At 36.9% G+C, this 13,708-nt stretch overlaps 1 protein-coding gene and 1 long non-coding RNA gene across 2 annotated transcripts; one reads left to right on the plus strand and one right to left on the minus strand.

Annotated features, from left to right (window-relative positions):
• Positions 1-3,202: 3,202 nt before the first annotated feature.
• On the minus strand, positions 3,203-5,694 carry linc.pou2af1 (lnc RNA pou2af1). Its single transcript, XM_041235040.1, has 4 exons — positions 5,587-5,694; positions 5,244-5,295; positions 4,097-4,335; positions 3,203-3,791 (listed from the first exon to the last, which is right to left on the minus strand). Exons 1-4 carry the CDS (start codon positions 5,599-5,601, stop codon positions 3,453-3,455), a joined length of 645 nt encoding a protein of 214 aa, XP_041090974.1. The 5' UTR covers positions 5,602-5,694; the 3' UTR covers positions 3,203-3,452.
• Positions 5,695-7,684: 1,990 nt separating this feature from the next.
• Positions 7,685-10,238, plus strand: LOC121304070. Its single transcript, XR_005947912.1, has 2 exons — positions 7,685-7,987; positions 9,225-10,238. It is a non-coding gene; the product is annotated as an uncharacterized LOC121304070 (long non-coding RNA).
• The last annotated feature ends 3,470 nt before the right edge of the window (positions 10,239-13,708 follow it).

A 13,708-nucleotide genomic window follows, 5' to 3' on the forward strand; every position in this document is an offset into this window, starting at 1 on the left:
CATACAAACATTAGACAGCATGTTATACTATGGTTTTTCTAATGTGTAGTTAAATAAAATGATTTTAAATTGTATCTATTCTTAATGTGATGATGTGTATTCATCTAATATTTGATTCACACTGTCTGGAATTTCAGACAACAGCATCACTTAAATTATAATGTACTGTAATTCAGCCAGAAAGAAAAGGACATTTATTTTGTGTTAAGTTGGTTTTTGTTTGTATATCTTTGAGGTTATAAAAGGAATCGCTTGTAGCCATCAGCCTGCCTTCAGGGCTTACACACTGCTTCCCTGGGGCCCATGGGATTGGAAGTTATTTGATCACAATGCATGTGACACACAGAATGGAAACGTTCATGCACAAAACAATAATCCGCCAGCGCAGACAGTCAATGTGGAGGTCTTGGAGTTGGGAATCAAATTATAATAGACAATGAAACTCCACTGACACATAGTAAGATAGTATATATAATACTGTCCCAAAACACAACTGTCTCTTCTCTTTTAAACACTATAGTATATTTCAGTGGATTTGGCTGGTGCTGCAGTTTTCATTTTATATATTTATATATATATATATATATATATATATATATATATATATATATATATATATATATATATATATATATATAGTGTGTAATGCTTTGGAGAGTCATATTTCAGTGTATCGAATAATGACTCACTTTCTTGATATACGGTACACGCCTAGATTTTTTTAATATTCACATTAGCAAAAGCATGCCAAGTCCCCTTTTTGTGTAAAAGATGTGTTACCCATGCTAGCCCGGACCTGCTTATTTCATTCATTTCATTCCTTGTGTTAAACATGATCTGATCCACTCCAATCCACTTTTGATATGCTGACACAGGATACAGGATATGGAGACCTATAAAGAATCAGTGTGCTGTAGTTTTTACATATTTTTTAATACAATTGTCTTTGAAGACTGTATCGTCTTTCTCAACATATTACTCCAGTGGTTACTGAACGGATTTTAATAACTCATAAGGTCCTTTGTGAATTAGGGCCATCCGATCTCCAAGAACTACTAAAGGCCTGGTCACAAGGGCGACTTTTTTTGACACATTTGTTGCCTGCGTGTTGCCTTGCAGTTTGCGGTGGTCACACGAGAGACAAGCCTGCAGTTAACAAGCTGGCAACACACACAGGCCACAACGTAATGCAAAGCAATCATAATGCACGTCTTTGTGACGAGACGTACACATGCTGTGAAGGAAGCCAGCTGCTGCTGCTTTAATAGCAATGTTGGAAGAGGAGGAGAATATAAAAAACAAAGTTGTGGGTTCTGCCCTGGGTTATGAGATGTGAAGAAATATTATTGTATCATGGTATTTAAACTTGCTCAAAAAACAAACCTGACATTTTTTAAAAATGTTTGACATGTTTGCATAAAACGCTTGCAGAAACATGCACCGCTACAAATGCCAAATTCAGCAAAAAAAATGGGCTTGTGTGTGTGTGTGATAAGATCTTCAGTTCATTTGGGGTGTGTCAGGACTGAGGGTCTAAATGGTGTGTCAATCCTACAGTTTAGTATGTTTACAGCACTGAAGCCCATAACATGTAGAAAATATAATGTTCATGCACTATTCTTGAGAGTTTCCACAAAATGCCTACTGCAGGTTGAAGCAATGAAGGTTGCTAAGATGGCCGCATGGAGCTATTCTACCCAGGTTTGAATTTCCTTCTTAAACATTTATCAGTTAAACAGATTATAATCATAGCCTTTGTATGCAGGTGTTAAGTGAAAAAACAAGAATTGACTTGCAGTGGCCAAAAGGAGGCAGAGTGATAAAACGTCCCAAAGATTTCATGCAGGGACCTCCACATGACATTCGAATTAAATAACAACAGGTTTTCAGCCAGCCTTATCTTGAACCAGAGTTACCAAAAAAAAAAGCAGCAACTACTTCATCTGACCAGGATATCTGGCCTGGTGGAAATTCCTAGCTGGTATGCACTGGGAGCTGTGTGCATGCCTTTTATTTAAAAGGGCTCATACCTGTGACAATGTGTCAAGCCAAGCAATAGCACACAATAGCCGTACCTAGATCTTGTGGGCCCTCTTTGTTAGCACAACAAGCGAGTCGATTTGAAGGAATAAATAATTGTGGCAGAGTTTCTTGTAGTATTGCATTGCATTATATTTTTAATAGTTATTGGTATTGATTGATGTTTCTTGAGTCCAGGAGAGGCCAGAGCTGTTATCCATGTGTGGCTTTGCCACTTGAATGGGTGAAAAACAGTTTGTAACTTAGTGTATTGCACTAACACAGTTTAATAAGAATACATTAACAGTACAGGCTCATTTTAATGTGATGTCCTTTCCACCTTAATACAAGTGGGCTCTTTCAAATACAACACGCAGATGTGCTTGTATCAGGTCAATAGCACAGGATCCACTTTATATTATATAAAGCTCTAGAAATATTACAAGCACACAGAGGAAGGTTAAACAATACATTATTTTTCTTCTTCTTCTTCTTCTTCTTCTTCTTCTTCTTCTTCTTCTTCTTCTTCTTCTTCTTCTTCTTCTTCTTCTCCTTCTCCTTCTTCAGTAACTAAGGAGGGTTGATATGAAATAGTGCATGCCTATGGGGTGAACTAAGCAAACCCTTCTGCTACTCTTTATTTTCATTACATTTCTTCCTCGCTGACAGTCTCTTTGACTCATGCTATTTAGTGTCCCTCTGGTGGTTAGTTTAACACACTACCCCCCCCCCCCCCCCCCACACACACACACACACACATACACACACTAATCAGCCCTTGGCCTGGAAGATTAAAGGGCTCAATGTGTAATGTGTTCATGACAATTCAATATGGTGCCAGCCCCAGCAGTCACCATTGCACCAGTGAAGAACACATGCCCGCCTCAGTCATTGTGAATTGATAATGGAAATACCACTGCAATTGAGATATTAAATTAGCAAGTGTGAATGTGTAAAACAGGCAATACATGCCTGCTGCCCTCCTATAATAATGTGTTTCAATTTGGGACGTTGCAACTTTAAAGACATGCACAATATATAGATATATTTAAAAATATTGTTTTTATTGGATTTTGTTGTTATTTATTATTATTATTATTATTATTATTATTATTATTATTATTATTATTATTATTATTATCATCAGCATCATCATGATTAAAAAAAGATATATACAAATGTGTTCAAAATTCAAAATACACAAGATTAAAAAAAAAAAAAAAAAACGACATAAAAACGCAACATTTGCTCAGCGGTCATGATCCATTCACTTCAATGCGGACACGCGGTTCATAGTGTACTAGGGCAACTCTTAAACCGCGTTCATTACATCAGCACTCCAAACACGGCGTAATTATTCCCGACAGTCTTGATTTCTATTGGCTGTACAGGTACGAACACAGCCATGCAAATGTTACCCATATTTAACAGATTTAAAGGTAACACATGTCCCAGTTGTTCGGTTCTCTCCTAATAAAGCTCTCTTCTGTCATGGCGGAGGGATATAAGCAGTTGGACGAGGGGTATGGGATGTACTCGGGAAGCTGGTTCATGTGGGCTTGGGGACTGGGAGCCTGAGACAAGCAGCAGTCGTATGGAAGCGAGCAGTGGTGAGAGGGGCAATCTTCCGAGATGGAGCCGCAGTGCCGCGGGTCCACGTGGGTGGGAGAGCCGTAACTCGACGATGCTGATGAGTAACATTGCGGAGGTGAATAATTGTTGTAATCCACCGGGCTGGACACATCTGACGAGTCTGACAGATAACTGGGTGCCTGGACAACAGAAAGATGGACTTCATTATGATGATGCAAAAAACCCCACATTTTTATTATTATTATTATTATTATTATTATTATTAAAATGCGTTCTTAAACAGCTTTTGATGTATTTTCTGATATATTTTACACTAAACTGCAGGTAGACAGAGAGAAAGGTATTATAATTATTTCAATTCAAAGTGCCTCTCTGTCTACCTGCAAACGTCATGCACACGTTGATCAAACACGATGATTCCAGTATATGTGATTCATGAACGCACATACCCGAATGAATGAGATATTCTACACTTTATGCTTACCATTGCAGAGTTGTAATGTTCAGCTCCTGGCTGGTAGTTTCCATAGGAGCTGTGCTGGGAGATTGGATTAGGATACAATGCGCTTGAAGTGCAGTTGTCTGGTTGCAGGAGCATATCCACAATCTGTTGGTTTTCCAAAGCATTGCACATCATCTGCTCGTATGAAAAGTTGTCCGTAAATAGACCGGGCTGGAAACAGCTGGTCTCAGCTGTATTTGCAGAGGCAGTGTAATATGGAGCTAGCAAATGAAGAAGACATTTAAATTAGTACCGACTTCACGTGTGATGTCATAAGATCTCCAGCCAACAGTAAAATCACATTTGAATACACGTTTATAAAAGGGGGGTTATGCCTAACAGAAAAAAGGGAATAGGTTATCAATTGATTCTTCGGTCTCTCCTTGTAAAAATAATCCAAACATTCTTCCCAGCTGAAGGGCAATGAAACTTGTAATGTAAGTTTTTTTTTTTTTTTTTTTTTTTTTTTTTTTTTTTTTGTGTGTGTGTGTGTGTGTGTGTGTGTGTGTGTGTGTGTGTGTGTGTGTGTGTGTGTGTGTGTTTGTTTGTTTTGCAGTGTTTGAATACTTGGTTCTCTGAGAGCATCAAATAAAATCTTGTTACAGGTACGTTTCGCTGGAAAGTTTCCAAAAAATGATTTATTTTCTTTGTAGAAATCGTTACATTTGTGTCGTTATTTGATAAAGCTTATAACACGAGTTTTAACTTGTGCAAGGATTCCAACACACGCCAGCATTGTATAGTTATGTGTGTAAAGCCCTGATGCGAACCCTACACTTCGCATAGTTTCATTCTTATCAGTTCCTGCAGCAGTGAAGACCTGTGCAAGTCTTTCAAATAAATGAACCCTGTTACTAAGTCAGTTTGATAGTGTCTGGCTTTTTTTCTTTTATTGCATTGTCAGTATTGATCTAAAATTGAATGATATAATATTTCAGTTATGTTTTAAATGTAATCATGGCATATACATTATTTTTTGTCATTTTATTTTATTTTATAAGGGGCACTACTAAATTGTTGCTGATTATATATATATATGTGCTAATGGTTAAATGTACTTCACTTGGTCTTGGGCAGCATTGTTTTTTCGTTTTTCTTTTTAACTGTCATCGGTGAATTTTCAACCTACCAGCAAAGGATGTGTGACTTGGAAGCTGGACGCTATCGGTACTTTGGGATATCTGCCAAAAGAAAGGAAAAGAAAGGAAATGGTTAGAATGAAACTGGCTCACACAAGCAAATACAAAGCAACCATGCAGCCTTAACATTTCTGTTCTTATCGTGGAAGCTTATTCTTCTGATAAGCTTTAATCTGAATAATGATCACCGATACACCGTCTTGTCAACAGATTATACAAGTGATGTGTGATTTTAGTAAAAATATATATATATATATATATATATATATATATATATATATATATATATATATATATATATATATATATATATAAAATGAGCGCTGTGCATACTTCCAGAAAACACATGTTGGATTAAGTAAGGCTTCTTCCAGATCAGCTGTTTTGGGTGTGCTGGAATGGAGCCAGTGTTGGGTTACATCTACATACAGCAACACTAACGGGTATAAGATAGAGGTTTGTTTTATTGCCTATTTAGTTATTGCAGAACAAGAAAACAAAGAAATAAACTGTATTAAACAGGCATGCTTCCCAGATTGCAACATACCTGCAAATATGATTGATCATTTTCATACACTAATTTTATCAGGCAAACGCCCTTTTTTTTTTTTTTTTTTTTTGTTATTTTTTTCCCGTGTTGGCTTAGAATGAATAGAACCACAGTCCATACCCGTGAGTTCAGACGTGTCAGAACTGAACAGGGATGTTACACGGGAGCTGTTACACGGGAGCTGTTCTGACAGGGGTTTCTGCACAAACGATGGCCCCCAGGTGTGAACAAAAACACACATTGCGAAATCTGTTCAGAGTTGACTAAGCGTTTAAAACAAAGCGGTTTGCTTGTTGCAAGAATGGAATGTTATTTTATTGAAAATGTTCATAAACTATGTTGTTTTTACAGAATTGCTGCATAGCATGGTGGTATAAGTGTGTGTGTGTGGTGGGTGGTGGGGGGGTGGTCTTAAAATGGTTTTATTTAAAATGTTTTGTTTTGCTTCTGCTTCGCTTTTTTTTTTGTCAGTTTTATTTCTGTAGCATGTCACAACTGTGTCTACAATATGACACATCTCCTGCACGATATTTCTATAATCCAGGGTTTCTCAAACTCGGTCCTGGGAACCCCCTGTGGCTGCTGGTTTTCACTCCAACCGAGCTCTCAATTACTTAACTAGACCCTTAATTGAACTAATAATTTGCTTAATTAGACCTTTTTACTTGTTTTCAGCTCTTGAACTGTTGCAGAGTTCAAGTTACTTATCACATGTTATAGCTAATTTGAACTATGCAACTGTTCAAGAGCTGAAAACAAAAAAAAGGTCTAATTAAGCAAATTATCCAATTAAGGGTCTAGTTAAGTAATTGAGAGCTGGGTTGGAACAAAAACCAGCAGCCACAAGGGGTCCCAAGGACCGAGTTTGAGAAGCCCTGCTATAATACATTACTTCTTTATATCACAGGTTACTAAAGCCTGCACTCCAATGCATGACACGGTGGGGCTGTTTTCTAATTGGCCAGCAGGGGGGGTGGGTATGAGTTTTCTTACCAGAGCTGCACTTGCGGCTGCCTGAAGCGCCCTCCTCTGTTGCAGTAATTCTTTTACAGTAGTCTTCACTCTCACACCCTGGTAAACCTTGGTCTTATTTATTCCTATAGATATATATATAAAACAAATAAATAAATTAATTAATAATAATACACCAAATGAATCAGACACATAAAAGCGATACATATTTACTGACCTGTAACGCGCTTTTAGGAGTAAAAGGCCTTAGGGTTAGGTGTGGTGACAGCGGTAATATACTCTTAATCTGCTATACACCGGATTGTGTTGGTTATACCATTTGCATTAAAAAAATTGCATGTGTCAAATTGGAAGCGTTTTTACGCGCGTAAAATCTTTAAATATATGCGCGCTCTACTCATACTTGTAAATACAGTTGTGTAGCTGTCTGATATCTTATATAGGTTTTCATGACGTCACTAAACAGTGTGCACATTTCTCAGCAAACCACCTAACTCCACTAACCCTACCCTCAGTACTAATAATGCAGAATGCTTGGTTTAACAGGCTTCGCGGTCAGGGGTAGCCGCTAAACAGAAAACGGGAAACTGCGCAGATATTTATTCTGTTAAAATGGCCTCTGGTGTTTCTGAAGGTCATTTTCCATTTTACTTCTAATGGTTTTCAATAGGTCCGCCCATAGATTGCGGAATCCTCTCTACAAACATAACAACTTAACTATGTTTCATCCACATTTGTACAATGTGACCAGATATGATACACGTGCACATATACCACTTGCATATTCTGCTTTTAGGAGATAATGTTAACACATACTGCCTAAATGCACCCTAATAAGGATAAATGCATGTTTTCAAGGTAGGGCGGCAGTGAAGAGGTTAAAGGTTCAGATTACAGAACTGCCTTTTACTTGAAGACAGGCGCTGTGTAGAAGCGCCATTAGAACATGTTGGACAAAAGTATGTTTTATTGTTTTTACAAAATAATGCTAGGAAAATTGATTAAATCTGTTGTTGCCTCAAACGCTGGTGTTTAAGTCACCTGGTTATGATTTTTGAGTTGATAAATCGAAAGGGCACATAACAAAAATACCAGGACAAGAACGAAACTTACGGATTTACAGCTAAAAGAAAAACATTTCGATTGAGCCGGGGATCTTAAAGATCATAATAGACGTAACTGTGTATTAGAAGTAACCGACAGAGCGAAGATGTAAGTAATGTTTTCAATACCAAAAAACAAATAAGAAAACAAAACCATTGTTGTTTAAATGCGTTGTTAATAACCTGTAAGAAACAGAATAGCCCACGGAAGCAGTTTGGGTAGATCGCACGTTTAAGGTTTCTGAATGCAGTTATATTACGTGGCTGTGGCGAATTTGTGCATCAAACAAATAAAAACTATTGTATATTTTGCATGAAATTATTAAAATTTGGAGTGCATAAAAGTAAGGATAGTTTAGGTGCCCAGCCAACCTTGAAAAAGTACTAAAATGCCTTTTAAGAAGTCTTGTACTGTGATTTGCAGAATGGGAACCTTATCGTATTTGAATACTCAGAGATTGTGCAAACTGTGATTTGTTTGGTTATTTGTTATAGCGAACCAGGTAGAATACTTGGTAAAATGTTTCCCTTACAAACAACGCCACACCTTGGCTAGAAAAGCAAAAGGCATTCAGTTACTGGTGTATTTCAAAACAACAAGAAAAAAGCTATTACCGGTAAAAAGTAAAAATAAAAAGTGTAATGTGAAAGTAGAAAAACGCCATCCCGGACCTAATAAATATTCATATATTAAGATGTCTGCGTTTTTGGTATTAAAAAGTTGGCGCGTGAAAAGATACGCCCTGTTTCAACGGCCACGCTTAATCATCACCCACAAAGCTTACACCCAATGCCCTTATTGTAAATTACGTAAGTATATTATTTTTTTCTGTAACGAACAGAAAAATAATGTACATTTATTTTTTTTCTAAAATCATTAACCTTACCCCCAACCAGTATTACGTTCACCTGTTTATTTTCCTAGCAGTATTTGCCTTTTCGTAACCGAAGACATTTAACAAAATGATACCAAAAAAATATCAAACAAATGTTTATTAAAAACAACTGAAGACTCAAGAACAGAAAGCGCTGTAAGCGAACCCGAATCTGAAAGCTAGCTAAAGTAAGCATGCTTCACCTAAGGTACGTTATTTGAATGGAAACGCTGTTTCAGGCTATACCCGGCACAAACACGTGTTTATTTTATCGGTAAAATATCAAAACTGTTTTCATTGTGCATTTGAAAGAAATAGAGGATGAAGAACAAGAAAAAAAAATAATACTTGTCTGTGTCAATCTTAATTTTCCTTTTTTTTCTCTGTGGAAAAATAGTTAACATCAATAGTGAAATGGCTGCTGTACATTCCATACCATTAACTAACATCCTTGCATTTTATATCTTGCAGGTAAATGAAAAGGTGGAGAAGAAACAAACGAAAGCACCCAAATAAAGACATCATAAACTTACCAGACATGTTGGGAGAAGAGAAAAAATAAACGCTGAAAATCTTCACAAATTGTTGCTAGGGAAGGCTCACCCAAGTGCTTCTAAGTTCAATATATGGCCAAGAATTAAATATTTGCAAAAGCGACTGAAAATCTCAAGTTAGTCTGAAATCAGGCTGAGGGCATAGAATAATATTGTATTACAGCTTGTAAAATATAAGTTTGACTTTTTCTCCCCACATGCCAACTATTTAAAACCTCCAGAACCCAATGATTTGACGATCAATGATTGCGCTATACTTTCAATTTGAATATTCAAAGGCTCTACAAAAAGAGGTATCATTCAGTGGTACACAGTGCATCAATACCTAGGAGAAGGTCCCTTGTAATAGGGTTTGATGCAAATTGACCCCCAGACCCAAAACAAGGTGACATTTTAATCATTTTATCCACCTTTTGAAACGGATGCATTATGTTCCCTAAGAAGGTTCGCAATTTTCATGTTACAGGCAAGTGCCGTGTCCAAATGCTTCCAAATTGCACACACAGCATCTTAAGATTATTTTGCAATATGAGGTATCGGTTTGATTTTCAAATTTGATCATTTTAGCAGCATTTTTCACTTTTTTAATAAAACTTGACAGTTTGTGGGCGTGGCATGATGCTGCCTCTATCCTCGCGACCACAACAGCATCCACAGCTTGCAAGCCTCCTATGAAATCACAGCGGTGTCGATCATCTTATATCTCTTATTCGCGAAGGAACAATTTAGATGACTTTAATAAAGTTGTGTTTAGCAGTTTTAACACACCCAGTTTTAACACCCCCATGTTATTCATTCTACCCTACCCCGTGTACACGCTAGAAGATGCTGAGCATCTTTTTGATGAGATTTGCTATTACAAAACTACTTGAAAACAAATGTATGTCATTACATTTTAATTGAATTAATTAAATGTCATGCCTTTGATGAACTGGGTGTATGTGTGTGTGTGTGTGTGTGTGTGTGTGTGTGTGGGGGGGGGGGGGGGGGGGGGGGGGGGGGGGGGGTGGGGGGGGGGGGTATTTGCATTATATTATATATTTCCAGTTCCTATTCGTATTTTAACATAAAATGTGTGTTATAAAGAAATACTTTGGACAATATTATTATAATTTATTTGACAGACATCCAATATCAATATAGCGCCGTTCATAGTAGGGAACCATCATAAAGCTCTTTACAGAGGTAGGCTGTGAACTGCGCATTACATGCAGAGTCACTTGGACATTGATTTAAAGTCTCATCCGCAGGATGGAGCACAGGGAGGTTAAGTGACTTGCTCAGGGTCACACAGTGAGTCGGTCAGTGGCAAAGGTGGTCTTCTGGTTACAAGCCCTGGACTTTAACCACTGGACCGCACTGCCTCCTTAACAGCCTTATCCTCGTGGCTCAGAACGCTTCTAAATCCAAAGCGTTGAAAGCACGCATTCAGATGAGTCGGGTTGTCTCATTGGGGCTATGTGCATGCTGTCTCTTTCGAGGTTGTTTTGCATTTACGTTTATCGACGAACTGCATTCTTTTTTCATACCATGCTAACGTTCCAGTAAAGCGAACAACAGTAACCCTCTCCATCTCCTATCTTTTTTTTTCAATAATTTTTTTAATGTATTTTTGCTCCAATTTTTGCTCCAATACCCACCAACAGTTTTAAACTTTTTTTTAGTTTTAAATCTTCACTGTAATATTACTATTGAATCATTCTTGCCAGTATATTGATAAACGATACTGCTTTCTATCACCCAAATCAAGATACATTTGAACAAATAGCAATGTTAAATGCAGCAAGTGTGCATTGAAGTATTATTATTATTATTATTATTATTATTATTATTATTATTATTATTATTATTATTATTATTATTATTATTACATGTAAAATGTGGTTATGTTATGTAGATGACTGTACCCCATCCCCGAATTGTAAAATCTTGACTATCATTTTGAATTTTTGAAGCATCTTTGCAGCTTACAGTAAGACTTCTTGCCTTCTTGCCTGAAAACATTCAGTATATATTCATTTTCATCAGCTGGATTGAATGGCTGTACCTGCATTTCACTAGGTGTCGAAAACACATCCTTTTTTTTACAACGCATGCAATTTGAAAAATCTAGCCTGTATAAACTATTTTAAAGAAAAGTTGAACAGAAATTCCTAACCTAAAAAAAAAAAAAATCCTTCCAAAACGTTATTCTGGAGTCGGCTACTTTAAGTTCTGATAACACGAGGTTGTTGTGGATCATGGTACCCTTGCATGACCTGGTTTGAACTGGTTAAAACAGTTTAATTACTAAGTACTGTAGCAAGGTTAAAAGGTAAAACTTTACTGCTTTGCTTGATAGCATTGCCATCTTATACATGAAAACTCTACAGGGTTTGTTAGACATCGTTCATCTAATCCTAAATAAAATAAAATAAGATGGCAAACATACACACATGCAATTCGTTCTGCATTCGTATTTTGTATGTTTTTTTTTTTGTATGTTAATAAGGTAACATATAAAAGTATGACACGTGTTTTAAAATACGAAATTGCTAAAAGGTAAAGAGTAACGTGTTCCAACAAAAATTGTAAAAGCCCCTGTCAACCCCCCCCCCCCCCCCCCCCCCATATATATAATAGCTCAAAGAAGGACTCCCTCAGGCGCTGTCTGTGTTGTTCTGTTCGAGGAAACAACTAACAAAGTAAAATCATTTTCTGAGGACACACCGCCATCTGCTGTTCCAAAATTATCATTAAAAAAAATCGTTTGATTTCCATAATCATCCATAATAAATAATATATACATAATCCATAAATAATCATCCTAATCTATGACATGCAAAGTTTTCTAACTGGTTTGGATTAAGGGTGCTCATCGACAGACCAAGGGTTTAATTGGTTTTAAGGGTTTAATATAACTGAGTATTACTCAATCAATTAATAAATATAATAATTAATTCAATTTAATTGACTGCTTTAACCGATTAGTACTAATCTTGTAGTATTTTAGCTAAAATAACATCGATCACACCGAGATTATTGCTAATCGGGGTCTGTGAAACCAGCCTTAAAATAGCACACAATGTATACCAAGAAGAAGAAGAAGAAGAAGAAGAAGAAGAAGAAGAAGAAGAAGAAGAAATCAAATGTCTATTGACATTACATTATATATTTAGCAGTTGTCATATCTTATAAAAAAAAATAATTGAACCCCTTGGTTCTGTCAAACTTTGCTCTTGTGGTTTATGGTGTCCCAGGACCCCTCAGTGGAATTGTATTGCTAGAATCGAACTGTAGCCCAGCTATTGTATTTGCATCTGTATAACCGACGGGATGCTACGCTTTATGGGTCATAATCAAGCTTGCATGTTAGCTAGTCTCAGATTGAAGCATTTGAATTGTTAAAATTGGGAGACCAGAAGCATAACGTTAATCTAAAAACAAATGCATGTAAATCAGGAAAAAAGAAAAAAAATATATACAAATATAGTGAAATAACTTCTCTATTTACTTCTGTTAAAACCAACAACTTTGCCGAATTGCGAGTTCCATACCGACGAACACGCTCTAGCAATGCCATTGAATATTGAATTCACACGAGGGCACTTTGTACGCTCAGAAAGGCGATCACCGTGCATCTGCAATGCGATACAGAGACAAACTAAGTAAAGTATGTGGCGTTTCCATTCATCTGTGTGCTTTATCAAACACATAGGGATATCTCAATGAATACGACTGTAATTGTACTGGCAGTAAGCAGCAACACTGAAGTCAAAGAACTGCTCTGATACAAGCTGACACACTCCTCAATCTCAAAGCATAGTGCAATAAGAACCCTTCGGGATGCAGAGACATCGAAGGCATATCACAGTAAACATGGTATCCTTTATCCACGGCCTTTACTTCTAACAAAAGGGCTTTGCTTTCGACCAGTTTCACCACCTTTAGTCTTTCAACCCCAGCTCCGCTCTTCAAGTTCTGACTTGCTGACCAGTCTCTTATTTAAGAGCGTCTCTCTGGAAGGGCGGCGTTGTCCCTGCTTCCCAAAACTCTGCAGGAATTTGTTTCTATTAAAAACCTACTCTTTCCAAGCTTATGAAAAATAGGCATCTTATATTTGAATTGTTATTATTTTTTTAAGTGTTGTAAGTTTAAGTGTTAGATTAATGTGCGCTTATTTTGATATAGCGCTTTTCGTGGCAACGCCATCACAAAGCGCTTTATCAAAATAAATAAATCGATTGCGTCCTAAAAGCTGGCAGACAACTTGTGAAGCAACTGTAATGTAAACCTAAGTTAACATTTTGGTTTGCTGACCGAAAGTAGCGATGCTTTCAACAGTTGGATTTATACCAGCTCCTAAACCAACAGCTCAACACCCGTTTCTAATTAAATAGTCAAACAATTACATTTCCTAAG

The sequence above is a fragment of the Polyodon spathula genome, chromosome 36, assembly GCF_017654505.1.
Source record: "Polyodon spathula isolate WHYD16114869_AA chromosome 36, ASM1765450v1, whole genome shotgun sequence".
Lineage (NCBI taxonomy): Eukaryota > Metazoa > Chordata > Actinopteri > Acipenseriformes > Polyodontidae > Polyodon > Polyodon spathula.